The sequence below is a fragment of the Cyprinodon tularosa genome, unplaced genomic scaffold (assembly GCF_016077235.1).
Source record: "Cyprinodon tularosa strain WSP-4 unplaced genomic scaffold, ASM1607723v1 ctg146, whole genome shotgun sequence".
Taxonomy (NCBI): Eukaryota; Metazoa; Chordata; class Actinopteri; order Cyprinodontiformes; family Cyprinodontidae; genus Cyprinodon; species Cyprinodon tularosa.
Genome location: NW_024038287.1, coordinates 829,019 through 848,402, shown reverse-complemented (window position 1 = coordinate 848,402; position 19,384 = coordinate 829,019). Strand labels below are relative to the sequence as shown.

General features: G+C 39.0%; 1 protein-coding gene across 4 annotated transcripts; it reads right to left on the bottom strand.

The window, feature by feature from the left end:
- Positions 1-320: 320 nt before the first annotated feature.
- On the bottom strand, positions 321-17,418 carry LOC119779359 (SWI/SNF-related matrix-associated actin-dependent regulator of chromatin subfamily E member 1-like). 4 transcript variants are annotated; one of them, XM_038278982.1, is made up of 11 exons: positions 17,228-17,415; positions 15,083-15,132; positions 14,929-14,972; positions 14,501-14,599; positions 10,670-10,750; positions 10,250-10,381; positions 9,844-10,015; positions 4,443-4,615; positions 4,244-4,345; positions 3,611-3,872; positions 321-1,444 (listed from the first exon to the last, which is right to left on the bottom strand). In XM_038278982.1, exons 2-11 carry the CDS (start codon positions 15,087-15,089, stop codon positions 1,239-1,241), a joined length of 1,278 nt encoding a protein of 425 aa, XP_038134910.1. In that variant the 5' UTR covers positions 15,090-15,132; positions 17,228-17,415; the 3' UTR covers positions 321-1,238. The 4 variants fall into 4 exon arrangements, with proteins under 4 accessions (XP_038134910.1, XP_038134909.1, XP_038134912.1 ...); XM_038278981.1 differs by having other exon boundaries at positions 14,495-14,599; positions 17,228-17,413; XM_038278984.1 differs by lacking the exon at positions 10,250-10,381 and having other exon boundaries at positions 17,228-17,418.
- Positions 17,419-19,384: the final 1,966 nt, after the last annotated feature.

Here is a 19,384-nt window from a genome sequence, read left to right as displayed (position 1 = left end):
TTTTTTATTTTTTTAACTAAATAGTTTACAAATATTAATTGAGCAACAGCATAAAGGCACAATTGCATTCAGATATATATATATAAAATAAAACCATAAAACATAAAAAGATATATATATATATATATAAAATTAAACCTACCATTTAAATTGGTCCATCAAGGGGTTGAAAAAAAACCTGAAAAATTCCTTTGCTGAAAGAGATGCATTACCGCAATATCTTAACTTTTTAATACCTTAATTTAATGACCTACTGTAGATTTGTTGTTTTTTTTAAATACACCTTAATTACATTTTCAAAACAAATAGACTGCTGCATGTCAGGGTAGAAAATGTTTTATTTCTATAAATATGCAAAAATTAAATTCATATTAAGACTGCATGTTAATGAGTGTTCTTCTAGCTGTTTTACATCCTGAAAATTCACGTTTTAAGCAAAACTTGTTGCACCGTGTACACATTAACCAGACACGTTAAAGTTTCTTCCTAAAAACCGAAACACAGATAAAAACAAACACATGTTCTAAGCATACTGCTTTTGATTTGATTGGCAGCCAGCAAACTTTAGAACACTGGTAGTTTAGCATTGTACAGCATTGATGATCACAAGGTATATATTCAAATACGGGCTGGACCCAGAGCACCCAAATACACAAGAATAATAAAAAACAAAATGCTGATAATAAATTAAAACAGAGTAACTACTACTTAATAACTACAAACTCCTGAGACAATACTGTCACTGTAATACTGATACAGAGAGTAAACAAATATTCTCCTGCCAAGGAGATGATCAATTAGCTTTTTTTAATCACCTGCAACATGCAAAACAATAAAAGCAACAATGGGACTACAACACAAAAGAACAAAGTTAAATATAACACTGAGCGATTTTGTTTGTCTGCCAGACATAGTGCTAGAGATATGTTTCAGTATGTGCTAATGAAGGGCTTGTGTGCGCTCTTCCAAAGAAGCTGAAAATATAGTGCCTTCACATGGGCTTCTGTGGCACATTGTAGCAGCCATTGATTTTAGACAAGGCCCTTGCTTTGTCGACTTTGAGTGCAGGTTTTGTTTGACGATGTATTCACTTTATGTCTGCCAGCTTCAGGTTTCAATGTCACCTGCAGCCCATTTGAAAGCTTCTTAAACACTTGGACAAACAGATGAGATTGTGCAATATCTGAAATCAGAAGTTGAAACAGATGCAGTCGCAGTGCCGCCCTTCACTGTTGGACTCAGTGTGCCACTCTGGCCTTGCTGGGTCCTTCTGATGGCTCGCTGATGGTGGCATCTTCTGTCTGAGCAGAGGTGGTCTCTGAGCCGGTGTTGCTGTCGCTGGTTCCCTCCTCCATGGCTCCCTCTGGGACACTCTCCTTATCCTCTGACGCTCCCTCCTCACTGCCTGGATGGGCCTCCAACTCTTCTGAGGTTTTCTGCTTTACTGGATTAGAAAAACAAATACAAAAAAAGTTACTAAATGGACTTCTGTAATTATTCTTTAAGGTCCCTACATTAATACCGTATTATCGCGACTATAAGGCGCATATAAACGTCTTTTTTTCCCCTCAAAATGTGCGGCGTGCCCTATAGTGTGGTGCGCCCTGTGTGTTGTTACTGCGGACGTTGTGAGACCACCATGAGAACATTAAAGGGGGAAGTGTGGGCGTGGATTGTGTATAAAAGAACAGGTATGTGCTTTATGCAGAACTCCTCATCTCCTCATTGAGGAGATGATGAAACAGTGGCTGAGGGAGGTGAATGTAAGGAGACCAGGTGGTTTTTTCCACGCATCACCATCGCTGTTAATCTGTGACTCCATGCGTGCCCATCTCACAGCCGATGTGGAAAAACATGGTGAAAGAAATGAACGCTGTGCTTGCTGTTATTCCGGGAGGTCTGACAAAGGAACTTCAACCGCTCGACATCGTGTGGAGCGCAGTTAGAGCAGCAAAATCGCGTCTGCTGCTTCCTTTTTGCTGCTTGTACCAGTTAGTTCTGACGCGCGGCTGAAGCAGCTTTGCTGCTCTAACTGCGCGGTGCAAAAGTGTGTCTGACGCGCGTTGAGCGGAGCTATCCTATCCTTTCTTTGCCTTGCAGCTATATTTACTGTGATCTGTGGGAATAAAGTAGTTTTAATATGTTTTTAATCGAGAAAGTCCACCTGATCATTGCAGTCAGTTCATCCAGATTACTATCCTGCCTTCCAATATTATTTCTGTCGGAGCCGCTCAGACCCCCACATACCAGCGATGCAGCCCCCATTCAACAGCAGCCTCTGGACGGGTCGCCTCCTCGCGGTTCACCGCGGCAGCTGGAAGGTGTTTTTCATCTAAATAATCTAAACTGCAGGCACCAGGATAATAAAAGCGAACATATTCTGCCGGCAGATTTCTGCATTTTAAGTTAATTTTTTCAGTCAATAAACCGTTTCAGAGGAGCGATCACAGCGCTCTGTGTCACCAGCGATGTGTCTGTCTCACGGCCAGTTCCCAGGTTTGATTAATACTTTGTAATAAATAGATGAATAAAGCACAAAGATACTCAGTTTTGCTCCCGCTCTATTTTTAAATACGCAGTAGAGGTATTTAAACGTAGTAGAGGACATGTACCGGTATATAAAACCCGCGCCCAATAATCCAGTGCGCCTTACGTGTGTTAATTACAGTAATGGCACACATAACTGAGACCTTTTAGTACGGTGCGCCTTATGGTCGTGAAAACACGGTAACTGAATTAGAAGCGGTTTTTTTTTTCTGCATATGTCTAATATTTATCTGGTTATCAATAAGAAAACTAATGCTAGACTAAATGGAGGTTGAAACTGTATTCAAATGGAATTATTTCTGAGTTAACAATAGAATCCAATGAAGATATTATCACCAAATATTATTTTCAATATTTTACTGTAGTACAGATAATGCTGTCATTTTTGTTGCAAGCTGGACATTAATCAGGAAGCAGCTAAAAAGGCCCCTAGCTGAACTTTATAGAAGAGTAAACGTGGGGGAAAAATGTGGTAGAAGGCAATGAGGTCAGATGATAAAAAAAAAAAAAAAAAAAAAAAAAGAGCATTTTGGTGTATTTGCAAAGTACAATCTGAAAGTTAACATGCTTGAATCATGAACACAACACTCCTGGGATGAAACATGATGGCAGTGGCTGTATCATTCTGTGAGGATACTTTTCTTTGACCAGAAAAGAGACAATTATGTTCAATTGATATTGGTACTTTATTTAAAAAAAAACAACATGTTTTTTTGTTTGTTTTTTTATAAGTTAGTGACTTTGTACTCTGCTACTTTGTGTTGATCGGTCACATTAAATTCAAATACAATTTATTGCCTGTGTTTGAAATGTGACAGATTTATTAAGATTGAAATAAAAAAAAAATACTTTTAAGGCATTATATGTCATTGAAAGTTGCTAAAGGGAGTTGTTTTAACCTTGTGTTCTGCGGAAAAAAAAGCCTTACAGCAATACTCGTATTTACGGGTGTTTTTATCTTGAATGAATCGGTTTGGTATCAGGGACACACCATCTTGGCTGGGATAAATTACTCACAGTAACATAAAGTCTGCGCAGCACCACAGAAACCACTGTTGCTCACCTGGTGTATCTGCAGTGTTTGATTCTGCAACCTCGCCTTCCTTGTTGCTGTTTTCGCCGTGAGAATTCTGCTGGGACTTTTTGCCATGTGTCGCACAAACATGTTTCTCCTCCTCTGCCAAGACACAGCTGGGTGCCTCTCTTGCTCCCCTGTCTCCTGCATCCTTCTCGCGCTCTGCCATCCGTTTACGTGCTGCCTCTTCTGCTGCAGCGATCTCTGCGGAGATCTTCTCCATGTCCACCTCCACCTTCATGCAGCATAACTAAGCAGAACATAAATAAGAAATGCATTTTATGATACATGTGGAGGTGGGACACAAATAGACATACCAGTTACTGTACCAGTAAATTAAAGTTAAACTCTGATAAATTGAACATATTTCCTGTTTTCATTGGGCTTTTTATAGGATAAATGGCGCCACCTGTTGTAATAATTGGTCAGTGCATTCAGAACTAATATGGAAGCTTCAAATAATTACAGAGTCACTATAAGGACATGTGGACAGAGTTAGCAATAGCTGGGGGCTGTGAGACAGACTTGAGACTGGCGTAAGGCCCAAGCTGCACGCGGCATGCAAACTGAGGCTTGCGTGCAAGAGAGCAATGACCCCATTTAATGTAAAAGATGCCTTACTCTTTTGAGCTCATTGTTGAACGACTCTGTGGCTTCAATGAATTTTCTTTTCTTGTCCTGGTGGCGGTCTTCAATCTGAAGCAGCTCTGCCTCCAATTTTCTCTGCCAAACAGGACATCCAGGCGCCACAGTTAATAAAAATAATGAGTCAGTAAAAAAGCAAAGATGTCACTGAGAGATCCTTGAGTTCTGATCTCACCTGATGCACCATAAGAGACTGGACTTGACGTTTGAGGACCTGCATGCGAGCGGTGGTGACGACGGATCGCACATCTGGGACGACGCTCTCACTGAGGATCTCGCTGATCAGACGGTGGTTGCGTTGGAAACGAGCAGCAGCTGTGTGTTTTATGGAAAAGCCGTCGTCGTAGTCTGAGGACAACAAACACACTGAGTATGCTGGTCTGAACAGAAAGAATATTTGTTGTTGTTGCATTAGTATCTATAAACACGGACTGGCGATGTTAATGTTTTGTGAGTAATTGTGTTAAAGTTTCAATCTTCCCTAACTGCTATGTTCTACAGAAATCCAGAATATATCAAATAGGAGGAGTGAACAATTTTTGACAGCCTGCAGAAAGAGGAAAGGCATTCTAGAAGTTAAAAGTTGGCCCAACCACCAGCACCTGCTCTAATAATGGGACAATGTGAAAGATTACTAAAATTATTTTAGGTCTGCTAACAGCTTGCATAATTTTGAGGACAAGGGAGCTCTATGACAGTTAGTGCCAACTGGTGTAATCAACAGGCAATATCCCAGTTTTCAAAGCCCCCACCTTTTTTCTACATATTAGCTAATCATGGCAGTTTCTGGGGCTGAATTCTCCCTCAGGTTTGTGGGGAAGACTGGATGTCTGGGGTTTATTGTTTCCATGCGTCATGTTTTGATATAAACAGAAAACACCAAACCAGAAAGGCAAACAACAAAACAAATCAAAGCTTCCAGGGCATTTGTCTTAACAAGCAAAAATAAAAGTTGAACTGGAAGAAGCAATTAATGAGCGAACACATTCATCTCAAGACAAAGTATAAAACATCTGGGCATATATGCCACTTTTTAAAAGGAGTCATAACCTTGTATTTTACTTATAAAATATTTTTTTTTATTTGAATTTGAATTTAAATCCAAGTTTAGGTGAAAAAAACAAAAAAACTAAACAGAGCTAATGTGGACTCCTTATCGCAACCCATTTTTTAAATCTCGTGGTGACACACTAGAGCGTTCATTCACATGGATTTAGCATGACAAAAATTTGTACCGTATTTTCACGACTATAAGGCGCACATAAACGTCTTTTTTTCCCCTCAAAATGTGCGGTGCGCCCTTTGGTGCGGTGCGCCCTATGTGTGTTGCAAGTGCGACTTTTGAGACCACCTCATTGAGGAGATGATGAAAGAGTGGCTGAGGGAGGTGAATGTAAGGAGACCAGGTGGGTTTTTTTCCACTCATCACCACACCATCGCTGTTAATCTGACTCCATGCGTGCCCATCTCACAGCTGATGTGAAAAACATGGTGAAACAAATTAATGCGCTCGCTGTGAACCGGACGCAGCAGGTGCAGCAGAAGCAGTGAGTTTACATGCAAAGTCAACGGTTGACGAGCGTATAGACGCAGCAAAAGGTCCCGCAGCGCGTTTTGAGCAGCAGGCGCTGCACGTCGGGAGCGCGCCGCCAACGCGCTGCTGCTGCTCGAGATGGAAAAATTGAAGTTTTGCTGCTGGACGCGCCGCATCAACCAATCAGAGAAGCTGATCTGGGAGCTGACAGCGAGACAGACACAGCGCTCTGATGACATATTAAGGCAAATAAAAAGGGCTGGATGGATGAGGAGATGATGAAAGAGTGGCTGAGGCAGGTGTATGTGAGGAGACCAGGTCATTTTTTTCCACGCATCACCATCGCTTTTAATATGTGACTCCATGCGTGCCCATCTCACAGCTGATGTGAAAAACATGGTGAAAAAAAATAAACGCTGTGCTCGCCGTTATCTCGGGGGTCTGACAAAGGAACTTCAACCGCTCGACATCGGTGTGAAGCGGCCGTTCAAAGTAAGGCTGCGAGCGGCGTGGGAGCGATGGATGACAGACGGAGACCACAGTTTCACGATAAGTGGAAGGCAGCGCCGGGCAAGTTACGCCACAGTTTGCGGATGGATTGTAGATGCTTGGACTAACGTGTCTGCTGGCTCTGTTGTTCCAGCTTTTGCAAAAGCCGGCATTATTTCTGAGGAGCTGCGCTGCACGGAAAATGACTCTGACAGCGAAGAAGGGGAAACTGGCATGTCTGATTTAGCGCAGCTGTTTTATTCAGAAACAGAGGATGATGACTTTGATGGGTTTGATTAATACTTTGTAATAAATACATGAATAAAGCACAATCATACTCAGTTTTGCTCCTGCTCTATTTTTCTACCTGAAAACTTAATTCAACAGCAGCCTCTGGGCCAGGTCTCCTCCCGCGGCGGCTGGCAGGTGTTTTTTCATCTAAATAATCTAAATCTTGCAGCTATATTTGCTGTGATCAGTGGGAATAAAGTAGTTTTAATATGTTTTTAAGTGAGAAAGTCCACCTGAAAACTTCATAATTGCAGTCAGTTCATCCAGATTATCTATTTCTGTCGGAGGCGCTCAGACCCCCACATACCAGCGGTGCACCGACAGTAGAAATCCCTTCATCAGCAGCCTCTAGGCTGGGCAGCCTCCAGCCTCACCGCGGCGGCTGGCAGGTGTTTTTCATCTAAATAATTTAAACTGCAGGCACCAGGATACCGGTAATAAAAGCGAACATATTCTGTCGGCAGGTTTCAGGATTTTAAGTTAATTTAGGAGTGATCACAGCGCGGTGTCATCTGCGATGTGTCTGTCTCACGGCCAGCTCCCAAGTTTGATTAATACTTTGTAATAAATACATGAATAAAGCACAATCATACTCAGTTTTGGGCCCGCTGTATTTATACGCAGTAGAGCTATTTAAAGGTAGTAGAGGACATGTACCTGTATATAAAAAACGCGCCCTATAGTCCGGTGCGCCTTATGTGTGTGTTAAATACAGAAATGGGACACATAACTGAGACTGCGCCTTTTAGTACGGTGCGCCTTATGGTCGTGAAAATACGGTAGTTTTCCATGGTCTGTTCCCAATTGTTTCTTGGTCTCAAACATAATAGGTAAAAGCTATACAAGTACGAACACTAAACGAACTGACCCTGATTGTTGGAACAGCCTCTTTTGTTGGAATAGTGACAGCAGTGCTGAACGCAGGCCAGACTAACTTTAGCACCCTTCCACAAATTATGTAAATACTGCAGAAGGGTTCAAATTTTGCTGTAATGAGATAGGGTGTAAACAACAGGGGTAAAAATTAAAGCTATTTTAACCCAAACGGATTTTCCTACTGGTTGTAGCTGTAACCCAACATCATCACTCCCGTTTTAACATGAAGTCAGATTTCTGAGTGATGACACTGTCAAGCAACGCTAATGACGGCGGAAACATGCAAGAGGAGCACAGTTTTGTGACAGAGGTTGTGGAAGAGTCTCCTCCATCATATATTTTTTATTTAGAGGAGGAAAGCGGGGATTAAGTTGTTGTGGAAGAGGACGCCAGGGCGGCAGAAGCTTGGTTTGGTGTAGAAGGCTTACAGCCGTACATATTTGAGCCCTTGCCTCACAGCGCTGCCAGTTCTGTTAGCTCTACGCCTGCCGAAGACACAGACGTCCATCCCTGTGAACACTGGGACATAACTCAATTGGAAAGTAAATTATTCTTATTTCAATCGTTGCGTATATTGGCTGCAAAATATGAATCAAGAATGACTTTAAGGTTTAAATATCCACAACTGGTTTATATGGCACACTAGAACCATTTCAGTTCATCACATCATCACTACTCTTGCATTCCATTGGGAAAATCGCCACCCATCAAATTGACTGGCAATAGGAGTTCTAGTAGGGTCAGAATTCTTGGAGTTCTAGTGTTAAACCTGAGAGCCAACTAGGATAAAAGCTTTTGTTAAGCAACAAAACAGTTATGATACATATGATCAGAGATACTTTTGGTTCTCTGAAGCAGGATTTATAGGGGTGAATGTTTCTTCTTCGTCTTAACGAGTAACTTAAAACTTCTTGGTTTGCTCTTAGACTTCAAAACCACAGAGGGAGGTTGTTTGCAGCACTGCAGCATTGCCACTGGGCTTTAGGGGGCTAAACCTGGAAGTTACAACTCTAGTGCCCCTGGTGGCTAAAAGTTAAAGCCCTTAAATCAAGATAATTATATTTCTGACATTTGAAGCTTTGCTAAAGCCCTCAGCCAAAGGATACAATGACAAAATTTGCTAAATATGATATTCTCATAACTTTTGTAGCTGATGTATCTAGAAAACTGTTATGATAAAAACTGAGGAGCATTTAAAATCATGGTTCAAAGGTATTTTTTGAGATACTCATCCACGTTTTGTTTTTTTGCTCACTTGCTGGGGGCTCACTGTGTTATTTATGTGTGATTGAATAGTAACCACCAAATACTGCTGCTACATTGCAGCAAATATGCAAATGCCTAACTTCTACAAAAACAGAGCAGAAATGAGTCGCATACACCAGGCTGAAAGCTTCAAAGCTGCACGTATAGAAGCTCTGTCACCGCAACAGGAAACATTGAAGAGGGGGTAAGAGATTCTGAAGGTGTGGAGTAGGAATTAATTTACTCTGTGGTTCACAAATCCAGCAGAGGTAAGTCTCAATAATGTGTGGGAATATCACAAATAACCTATTGATTTTTTCTACTTCATTTTGTTGGAACTCTAACTTAATAAAAAGCAGAAAGGTTTAAATCTCAGCTTAGTACTAAGTTTAATCTCAGCTTAGTACTAAGTTACACCTAAGACAAAGTTATAAAAGAGAAAAAAATTACCTGAATTAAAAAGTCTCACCCAGTTCTGATTTTCACAGTAATAAAGAGAGAGAAGTTGTTTATGGAAACATATTCGGAGTAGACTGTTATTAAGGGCTTTATTAATAAAATAATCTCCTACTATGTAGTGACCTGGAAGGCTACATTTTTATTATTTCTATACGTGCAGCTTGTACTGAAAGTAACCCGCTCAGAAGTTAGCTGGAACTTTTTTTCTTATGGTCTGGGGTGTTGCTAAATAGCAGCTGGTTTATCTCTAGTTTTTCTGCACATCATTAACTTCTACTGTAACCCAGCCCGACCCCAGACAAGGATCATTTCCTGGAGGTGGGTGTAACTCAAATGTCTTCTGCTGTCTAAATCTGTGCGTGCGTACGTGAGTATCAGACTTTACGACAACACACAAAAGAATGTAAACTTGGTAATCATGTCTAAACCCATCTCAAGAATGTAAACGTTGGTGAACAACTAAAACAAAATTTGTCTTTATTTGCAGAATGAAGGACAGAAACGTCACTTTTCAAAGGTAGAATTACATAAACTGAGGGTGGATATAGCAGCGTAGGAGTAGAGAAACAGACTTTTCAGGGAGTGGAGGCTTGTAAATCTGTGTGGTCGGGCTGCAATAATTACAGCTCTGTCACCGTGCCCTTAACCTCGGGGAACAAAGCGTTTATCTGAGTGGTCTTACCGTCTGGATCCTCCGCTGGCTGGATGCTCATGTATGGCTCGCCCTTGTCCAGTCTGGACTGCCTCTGGCGGCTCTCCTCCTCCAGAGCTGCCTCAGCTCGGCTCTTTGCGTTGACGTAGGCCAGGTAAGCTGGCGAGTTGTGATAGGCCTTCATGCTCTCATTATACTCAATCTATAGTGGAAAAGATGACACAAATGACAGAAAAAAAGGAAAAAGAGCGAGCAGACACAACATGTGGATGCATGTTTTAATCAACTAAGAAAAAAAACAAAATTTTACTCATGACTGGTAGAAAGGAAGGAACGATGACTGGAGCAACCCAGACCCTTTGGGGACACAACTACTGTCACCCGTCAGAAACATAACCCCCACCCCAATAAACACCCCTCTGCAAATACAACCAACCTTCTCTGCTTCGTAGTCATTCAAATAATCCTGTTTCTCCTCATCAGTGAGGTCCCTCCACATGCCACCGATTATCTTCCCAATTTCCCATAGCTTCAGATCAGGATTGGAGGCTTTTACTTGATCCCAAACCTGGTGATGAGAACCAGACATGGGTGTGGGGTTGGGTTGGGTTGGAGGGGCTATAGCTCTTTGCAGAGAGGTCACAAACCAGAGGAGGCCGTGTGCTTTAAGCACCAGATCCAAAGCTGATAAATCCCACTAGGATGCAGACACCCCTACCTAAACACACCTTACCTTGGTTAAAAACTTTGAATGTCTGAAACAAAAGGCACATCTAACTGAGTTTACGGGATTTCTAAAGAAAAATAAAAAAATTTATTTGTTTGAAAAATGGCAAAGGTTTAAAAGTGTACGCACCTTTCGACTGTATCTCATATAGGGCATCAGAGGCTTATCTGGTGGCTTTGGGGGCTTTGGGATGTTTATTCCAGAGGAATTCTGGTTAAAAAAAAAAACAGCAACAAAGAGTCATCTTCAGACATGAAAACTTTTATGTAATAGGAATAAGTATTCCATCATGACTTTTAAGTGACCCTGATCACACCTTATGAATCCATTAATCAGATTGTAAAAGAAAACACAAACAAAACCAATATTTTTCTGCTGTGCAGTGCACAGAATAGCACTATAACTCAATTCCGCAATCAGAAATCAAAACAGGATATAGAGTTTATGCCTTATTACTTTCTTTCTTCCTAAGCTATGTATTGATTTCCAAGTTGGTGATGAAATAAATGACAACAGTGACATCATCTCTAAATGCATCCTGTAGCACAGGATTTAGGCCCAGGTTTTTACTAAACCAGCAAGTGATGAAGAAACATCATTTTGATGGTTAAACCTGGACAGCAGCGTATTATTTCAAGTTGGCCGACTCGGCCTATGACTCACAACCAGGATGGCAAAGAAATCTCCACCATCTGCATTTAGTTTGAATTAAGTTCAAATGTTTCTGAAATGTGGCCAAAAAAGTATAAAGGAAAAAAAAGGAAGAAGGAAAGAAAGAAAGAAGGAAAGAAAGAAAGAAAGAAAGAAAGAAAGAAGGAAAGAAGGAAAGAAAGAAAGAAAGAAAGAAAGAAAGAAAGAAAGAAAGAAAGAAAGAAAGAAAGAAAGAAAGAAAGAAAGAAAGAAAGAAAGAAAGAAAGAAAGAAAGAAAGAAAGAAAGAAAGTTGGAATTGGAAAATAAAAGCAGAAAACTATTTTTTCATCATCTTCTTGTAGTGATGTATGGTAAATTCTGAAGCTGGATGAAGGTGTAATGGTTGCATTTTAAATAAATTTTGTTTTAATTTCAGCTCAAGATACCAATGAAGAACCATTTTAAAGGGCTTCAAAATAGTTGCTGTGCATAGAGCTGCAAATTGTTCGTTAAAAATTAAGCTGCCATACTTTCTAAAGGTGCACAGATTGATTTTTTTAACGGGTATTGATTAATGTCTTTCAAGGAAATACAAATTAAATATTAAAGGTATCATGTGATCTAATAACAACTGACTGTCAGTTATAAAAAAATTTTTATAAATCTGTATTCGTCAAAATCGGAATGGGCATGTCAGACTTCTAAAAGACCAGGGTTTGGTGATTGGCCAGAAAGTTTAATAGGTGCAACCTTAAGGCCAATTTATGCTTCTGATGCATAGCCTCTGCAACCGTCAAATCTGTCTCTGTGCGCGACCGCGCCGCCCTCGCAGAGGTTCTGCAACCTTCGTCACGCACCTAAAAAAAATCCTGACTATGCGTCGGACGGTCGCAAACCCGCACAGACCTCAAGCAGAAGTGCGCAGACAAACAGCAGCTGTGATTGGTCCTTGGTATGCCTTTCTGGTTGTCTGTGTGGTCGATTCGGTGCCGGGGCGTGCCATTTTTAAAAACCGAGGAACAACTACAATAGACAACTATGACGAAAGGTTAAGTGGTCTTTTTGCCAACACCATTAACAGAACCTGTTCCTCTTCGATGTCTAGCAACTCTAGATCCATCTCCGTGATATCTTCCAGAGGCGCCATTGTTGTTTTGGAAGATAAACGCTCCCGCCGGCACCACCTAAGTTTTCGTGACCATCCATCCAAGTTCTCATGAGTTCTCGAATAGGCTCCCCCTTGTGCTTTGGCTTTCACCCAAGCAGGTCAATCCACTGCTGCGTTCACACCACGTCATCGAGTCAGGTGGTTGTTGGTTTCACCTCAACATGGCATACAAGAATTTAACAGAGCGAGCCTCTGTGTTTATTTTAATTTGGAAAGAACACGATAGAAAGAAGGTTTATCTACCTCCCAGGCAAATACTACACAGTTGTTTACCCCTCATGTCATGGTGTAGAGTGGTGAGAAGTGTGATATCCCAAAATTTATGACATCATTCAATGCTATCTATTAAACCAAATTCAATTAACTATATTCACGTAATTTAAAAAATATCCCGTTATAACATACCTACAGATAAAAGTGTTTGTTATATGGTGCCTATAATGCCAGCAAAGAAAATACAGCAGATAAATAACCTCCAACATAAACTGCAAATCCATGACCAATAACCTTTTTCCAGTACCTCTTTGTGTCAGATTGAGCGTGTAAGTCCCCATTCACAGCGCAGAGCAAGGCGCCATTTGACAAGATATAATATCCTTGATTCAGAAATGCACATCTTAATGCTTCTTCCAACGTTTCGCTGTGCAGTCAAAGCACTGTTTATACTTAGTGCTCTAAGGGTTTTGAGGTCAGTCTTTATAAATTTTGTAAAATCCCTTTATACAGCCTCATATTTACATTATGCCAAGTATTATTATGCAAGTTCTTGTGCTTCAAAATTGTGAGCACAGCTTAGAAGGGCCACAAATGGTATTGTGAAATTATTTAATACTTTTTGTCACTTATTTCTCAAAGGGAAAGGTTGCCGTTTGAAAGATAATGGCTCATACCACGTTTTAAGCATCTTATCTTGGACGCTTGTGCATTTTTCGACACGGGTCTGACTTCAAAGTGTGTAGAGATGCATCTCACATGAGTTGGTCGAAAAGCATCTCGATGAGCCTCCACTAGACTTTGCATGTCAACCAGACATTCCTGATGCACAAAACGCATTCCATCTGAATGCAGGATTATGATTATGGATCATCAAAACCATAATCTAAGTTTTTCAGTAAAGTTTTAAACAGTTATTTTTTTTTATTCATAGAGTCACAACCTTTAATAAGCTAATTAAAAACAAGAAGAAGAAAAAGAAAAAGGAAAAAAAATAAATTAATAACCCTGCAAGAATCCAGATAATTCTGTTTAAACGATCCATTTTCATTTATCTTATTTAATATTTAATTTTTGCCAGGCACGGAATTTAGTTTCATTATCTGTTCCATCATCAAAATGACACTAAATAAAGGCGTGATTATTTCACTCTGTAAAAAATAAGTTTCACCTTTGTAAATAAAAATACATTTTTATTTATTTTTTTATATTCCCACTTTCTGAGATCTACCTGTAAGCAACAAAACCTCATAACAGTCAATGCCTAATCATAATATTCTCTTTCATTTTACAACAACTGTCATATGGAGGACGTGCAGGTCTATCACAGCTGGAGGCCAGAAACAAGTCAGAGCCTTAGAAACCGGAGTGGAACCACACTCCTCATAAAGGGAAAGAAAAAAAAACAAGGAAAAAAACATCTCTTTAGCTGAGATTTGCCCATAGCGAGACATAATGCCATTATCAGAGTCAGTCATCCACTGCTTGCAAGCAGCGACTAAATTGCTGCTAAGCAGCCAGAGCTATGTCGAGCGGCAAACCTGCAATGCCATGGCAACACTGAAGGTATGGACTATTCAATATGGCTGTTAGAATGTTGAATAAGAATGGGAGGTGAATGGACACAGATGGGTTGTTTAATTTCATTCCAAGTTTGAATGTGGAATGATATAAATCTCCTGCTTAGACTCAGAAATGAAACTAGGCAGACTTCTTACACACAATACCCTGCTGTATTTGCTCCTGAGCAGAAGTGGAAAAAAATGTTTTCCCTCTTATTCAATTAGAACAAAATGGTAACATTCCAATGGTGTTTGCAAAGCTGTCTGCAGTTCAATCACTAACTAAAGCCTTACAGGAAAATAATTGATGACAGGTATGGAGTTTATCAATTAGATTAATATACTGAGTCACAATGTTTTCGCTTGATTCCTGTTCATACCGTTACCCGACTGTTGCTGCTTTGGCTCCCTCCCAGTCTGTAGTTGTTGTAGGCCAGATGGCTGTATGGGTTGTACCCCACAAACCCGGGGGTGTTGGGCATTTGCTAATGGAAACAAACGAGGCATAAACATGAATGAGAAATGACATAACACAAGCAGTGGGAGGATCTTAACACACACACACACACACACATAACCTCCCCCTCAAATAAAGACACGAAAAAAATCATTTAAGTAAGCAGGAAATATGCAAAACAGACCTGCACTATTTTTCAGCATTTTATCATTAGTCTGAATGAGTAACGACTGCAGAGGCAACAACAGAATGGAGCTATATTCTATGGAGCATTCAGTTGAATAAAAATAAGCACGGAAAGGGTGGTGCAAAAGGACCATATTGGTTCTTCTTAAAAAAAACAACCTGAATACTTACAGTTGTAGGGGCAGGGGGAGGTGGTGGGGCATAAGATGGTCTCTCTGTTTGAACAGAAAAAGACAAACGGGAGAAGATAATTGATGAAGAGAATTTTATTGATTCTGTTTTCTCATTAAAGTGTTTTCTATAATTAAAGAATATCATAACTTACTAGACATTTTTGCAGCAAGGTGATGCTTCAGTCTATTTCACTCATTGGATCTGAAACACAGGTTTGACATCATGACGACTATATTTTACAGATTATGTAAAAAATTATATTTTTGTTACCCAAAACACAATAGATGCTTATTCCTGAATAGGAATGTTGGGAATAATGACAAAGGAATGGCAATAAAGTTGATCAATATGAATAATTAAAAATTTTTTGCAATTTTTTTTAAATGCTGCTTATTCAAAATGCAACTTGTTTCCAGTAAATGCCAATTAGAATAAAAACATTCATTGGACACATTATATTCAAGGTTACGTTTGCAAATATGTTCATGAATCATTAAAAACGGCTGTAGTGCTTGTTTTTGTTTGTTGTTTGTGAGGGTTACCGGTATGCTTTGTTTTGAAACAATTGCTACAGGCCTGCAACATTAAGATGCATCCCTTCTCCAAAACATTTAAATCTAATGGTCGAAAGGCTGAAACAATAGGATTAATCGTTAAGAATCATTAATTGAACTAATCGTCAACTAATTTAGTAATCAGTTAATCATTAACTGAAGTATAGAGACGCTAAAATATGCCTTTAACTATAATAGTTATTAACCAAAATTGCAAAAGAAATATATAAAAATTTAGCAGTTTAGAAAAAGAAAACTTTTTCGTCCGTCAATATTGTCCATCCAGAACTCCTGAAGTTGATAAGTTTTATTTTTACCTGGTTTAATTTCGTTAAAAGTTATTTCTTTTAAGGAACCTTTTAAGGAACCATCTATTATTAATTGGTTAATAAAAAAAATAATTGACAGATTAATTGATTTGCAAAATAATTGTTAGTTGCAGCCCTAGTCGAACCCCTTCATTGGCTTTCAGTCGTCCAGCTCTGAATAATTCTGCAAAAACAAGGCATTCATTGGATACAAGCATGTTAAAACAGGGATAAATGCAAAAGTTGCAGGTTATTAACTCTCGAGAACTGTACTTGGGCCTTCCATAAGCTATCTTCTACTACAATGAAACACACATTTGTTGTTTTTATTTTAGAGATATCAGACCCACTACCTGAAATCATTTCTGTAGTTTACTCAAAATATTGTTGAAACTTATTTTAAATGTAACTACTGCCGAATAACACTATGGTTCTATTCACAATAAAAATTGAATCGCTAGAACAAATTAAAATGAGCTAAAAAAAATTATCAGCAAGTTAAAAATACATATAAGTAGACACTTAAAATAAAATTATGGCCTGTATATTTCTATTTTTTTTGTATTATAGGCAAAATTCTATTTGAAAGGAATAGATATTAATATTTCATTATCTTTTAGTCACAGTAAGGAAATTAAAGGACTTAAAATCTTGAAGTTCATTCTTGTGTGAGCACACTTGTATTTTCAAAAATCCTAATAAACATATCCAATTATATTTCCCAAATACCCTGTCAAATTATTTTCTAGAAAAAAACAAAACAAATAAAATTTTATATATACATATATATATTTATATATAAAAATTTTGGGGGGGGGTTGTTTTTTTATGTACACATTCCTTCATTGTCACATAAACAAAGAGGTAAAAACAATATGTGATTAATGCTTAATATGCTGCAAGTCAAAAATGAAATTATAATTTCGCTTGTTATATTTGCATTCAGTCTCCCCAGTACCCGAATTTGTTTGTCACCCCCCATGCATGTTCAACTAAAACAGTTTGATTAGTCAATGATCTTCATTGTTCTCAAAATGAAGCAACAGGGAGTAAAAGCTATCATGCTAACCGGCTAATGCTAACCAGTAACCGTCAACAGCGAATAAAGGAATTTATACAGTTAGGTGATCAGAAAAATGCACAACCACGCGTATATAATGGGGCTGCTTAAATGAGGACAACAGAGCAATGTTTGTTTATATATTTTTACGATAATTATAAAAAGTTTAATGAAGCTCATCAGCTAACGTTAGTGCTAACTAGCTAATAGATTAGCCATCTCAATGAAAAGAAAAAGACACCTCCCGACAAATGAACAGCATGCAGGGTTATGTCAAACCGTCCAGTCACATAAACTAGCTCAGATTTTGGTGGAGGCAAAAATATATATATATAAAAATTCAAGTTTGCTGCAGTGACAGTCGGCCAACTCACCCCTTAAACCTTCAGCCCCCCACCACTGTGTTATGGGTTTCACAGAGGGGGCTAACAACCTAGCTGAGGAAAAACAGCCCCCCACAATAAACGAGTGAAACGGGGTCCTCTCCTGTGATTCTCGAAGAATCCTCCAGAATAAACCCCCACACCCTCTCGTGGTTACAAGTAAACTCGTTGCTGCTCTCTCTCATTCATATTACTGCATAAATATATCTTCTTAGGGAGAAAAATCGGGATAAAAATAAAAAAATATCATCATAGCTTATATACTACAGTATTTATATGTTGAAAATGAATTCCTTCCTTCATGGAATCGCCATCTTCATGTTTAACTGTCTTTCAGAAATGTTTCTAGTCTTTCAGAAAGGTACTTTTGATCAAGGATTAGTTTAAAAAGTGATACATTTCAAACATGTATACAGGGCTTTCAACTCTCACCCATTGGGAGTGAGTCTCACCCATCTCAGTGTCTTCACTCTCACTCCATATTCCCAATTCCTCACACTAAAATATGACAGACGTTAAAACTCAACTCAGTCTAGTTTAATAACCTTTAGGAGTTATCAAACCAACACAAATATTTAAATTCTTAAAGCTTTCAGGTTTGCCTCTCAAACCCATAGGAGCTCCACAAAAAGAAAAAGAATCATTGCATTTTTTCAAAGGATCAGCCACCCAAGAAAAGACCAGCCGTCTCCAGAGAGGATGTGCAAAACAGCTGAGTTATCCTGGATTGATATAAGAGGAACCACAGGGGTGTATCTTATTCATTTATCATTATTTTGGTCTATTGAATATATTTAAAAACTTAATTTCCATCACACCTTCCAAACAAACATCCAGAGAAGTGCTTTTATAAAGTTTTTATAAAATCTACAGCCTCCTAGAAGGTCTGAATTGTTCAGCCGTTTTGTCAATCGTAAGAAAAACTAATAACATAATGAACTAGAAAAAGCTGTTTCGCAGAAACAGCAAAGTGGGAATGCTTTTTTTGTTGAACGAAATAATAAAAATTAGCAAATAAAACTGCAAGAAGGAAAAGAAGCACAAATTAGCTGAGGAACATATGAACATGTGATAGGAAGTCATCAGAAACTTCAAACTGCAGAAAACAATTGAATCATCTGAAGATTTTGTACTGTAGAATCATTTGGCAGTAAAATGGCAGAAACAGACTCATCTTAAAAGCTGTACAGCCAAGCCATACATGATATCAAAAAATGTCTTCAACGTGGGCACAAGAAGGGTCTAAATGTAATGTCTCCCAAGTTTCTAGAAAAAGTTCTAAAGAAATTATGAAAGTGGGCCACCTACTTTCCAGAAACATATCAGGCGTGTTATGAATTAGCAGCTAACAGAAAAGCTTAATTCCTGTCCAGAAAGAGTGCAGAATAAAGCCAAAGTTCACAACATAGGCTGAAAAGTAATAAATTAGCTGAATCAGAAAAGAAATTATGATGAAAAACTTTAATCTTCTCTGGTTGAAGGAAAAAGTAGTAGCTGAAGGATGGGAAATAAAATGTTGAGGAAGATGGTATTGAATACGTATCAAAATTTTTAAATCATATGTGGAAATGTCAAGACTTGGCAAAACAATTTGAAATGATTTAAAATGTGTCGGTTGATCAGTATAAAGAAAACAGTGTCATCATTTGAGGATTGAAAATCTACAGACCTATGTGAAAGACTGACCATGAGAAGCAGAGGAAGGACAGAGAGAGAAGCTTATAGAAAGAGAGCTAATACCACTTAAGGAGCTGAATTTATAAAAAAAAACTAATCTGCATGTTACGAGCCGCTGTGGTAATGAAAGCACCCACTGCATGAAAAGTGGGATTTTCGTCAATATGCGGCACTGTAGATTGTCGTGGAACTTCAGGTTAGCGGCAGTTTACGGCAATTTGCAGGCTTCGCCGAAAACTCCCGTAAATTGTCAGAAATTGACGTGGACTTTCTAAGGCAGTGTTCCCCCCATGCCTCCCCCCCATGGAATTCTAGGGGAGGCTTTAACATGTAAATGAACATGCTGTGAGCTATACAAATGCAAATCAGGGTAGCAGGGGGGGTTTTACTCCAAGTGACATTTTTCTAAAAGATAAGAAAATCTCTGATACAAAGAGATCAGGCTCAGTATAGCCTCTTACATTTTAGCTT

Bases quoted from the DNA above. Each gene is read 5' to 3' on its own strand.
- LOC119779359 (XM_038278981.1), bottom strand. The intron at 10,751-14,494 runs GTATGAACAGGA...TTTTTTAACCAG, and splicing joins GCAGCAACAGTCGGGTAACG to AATTCCTCTGGAATAAACAT. The intron at 10,016-10,249 runs GTTGGTTGTATT...TTTCCACTATAG, and splicing joins ATGACTACGAAGCAGAGAAG to ATTGAGTATAATGAGAGCAT.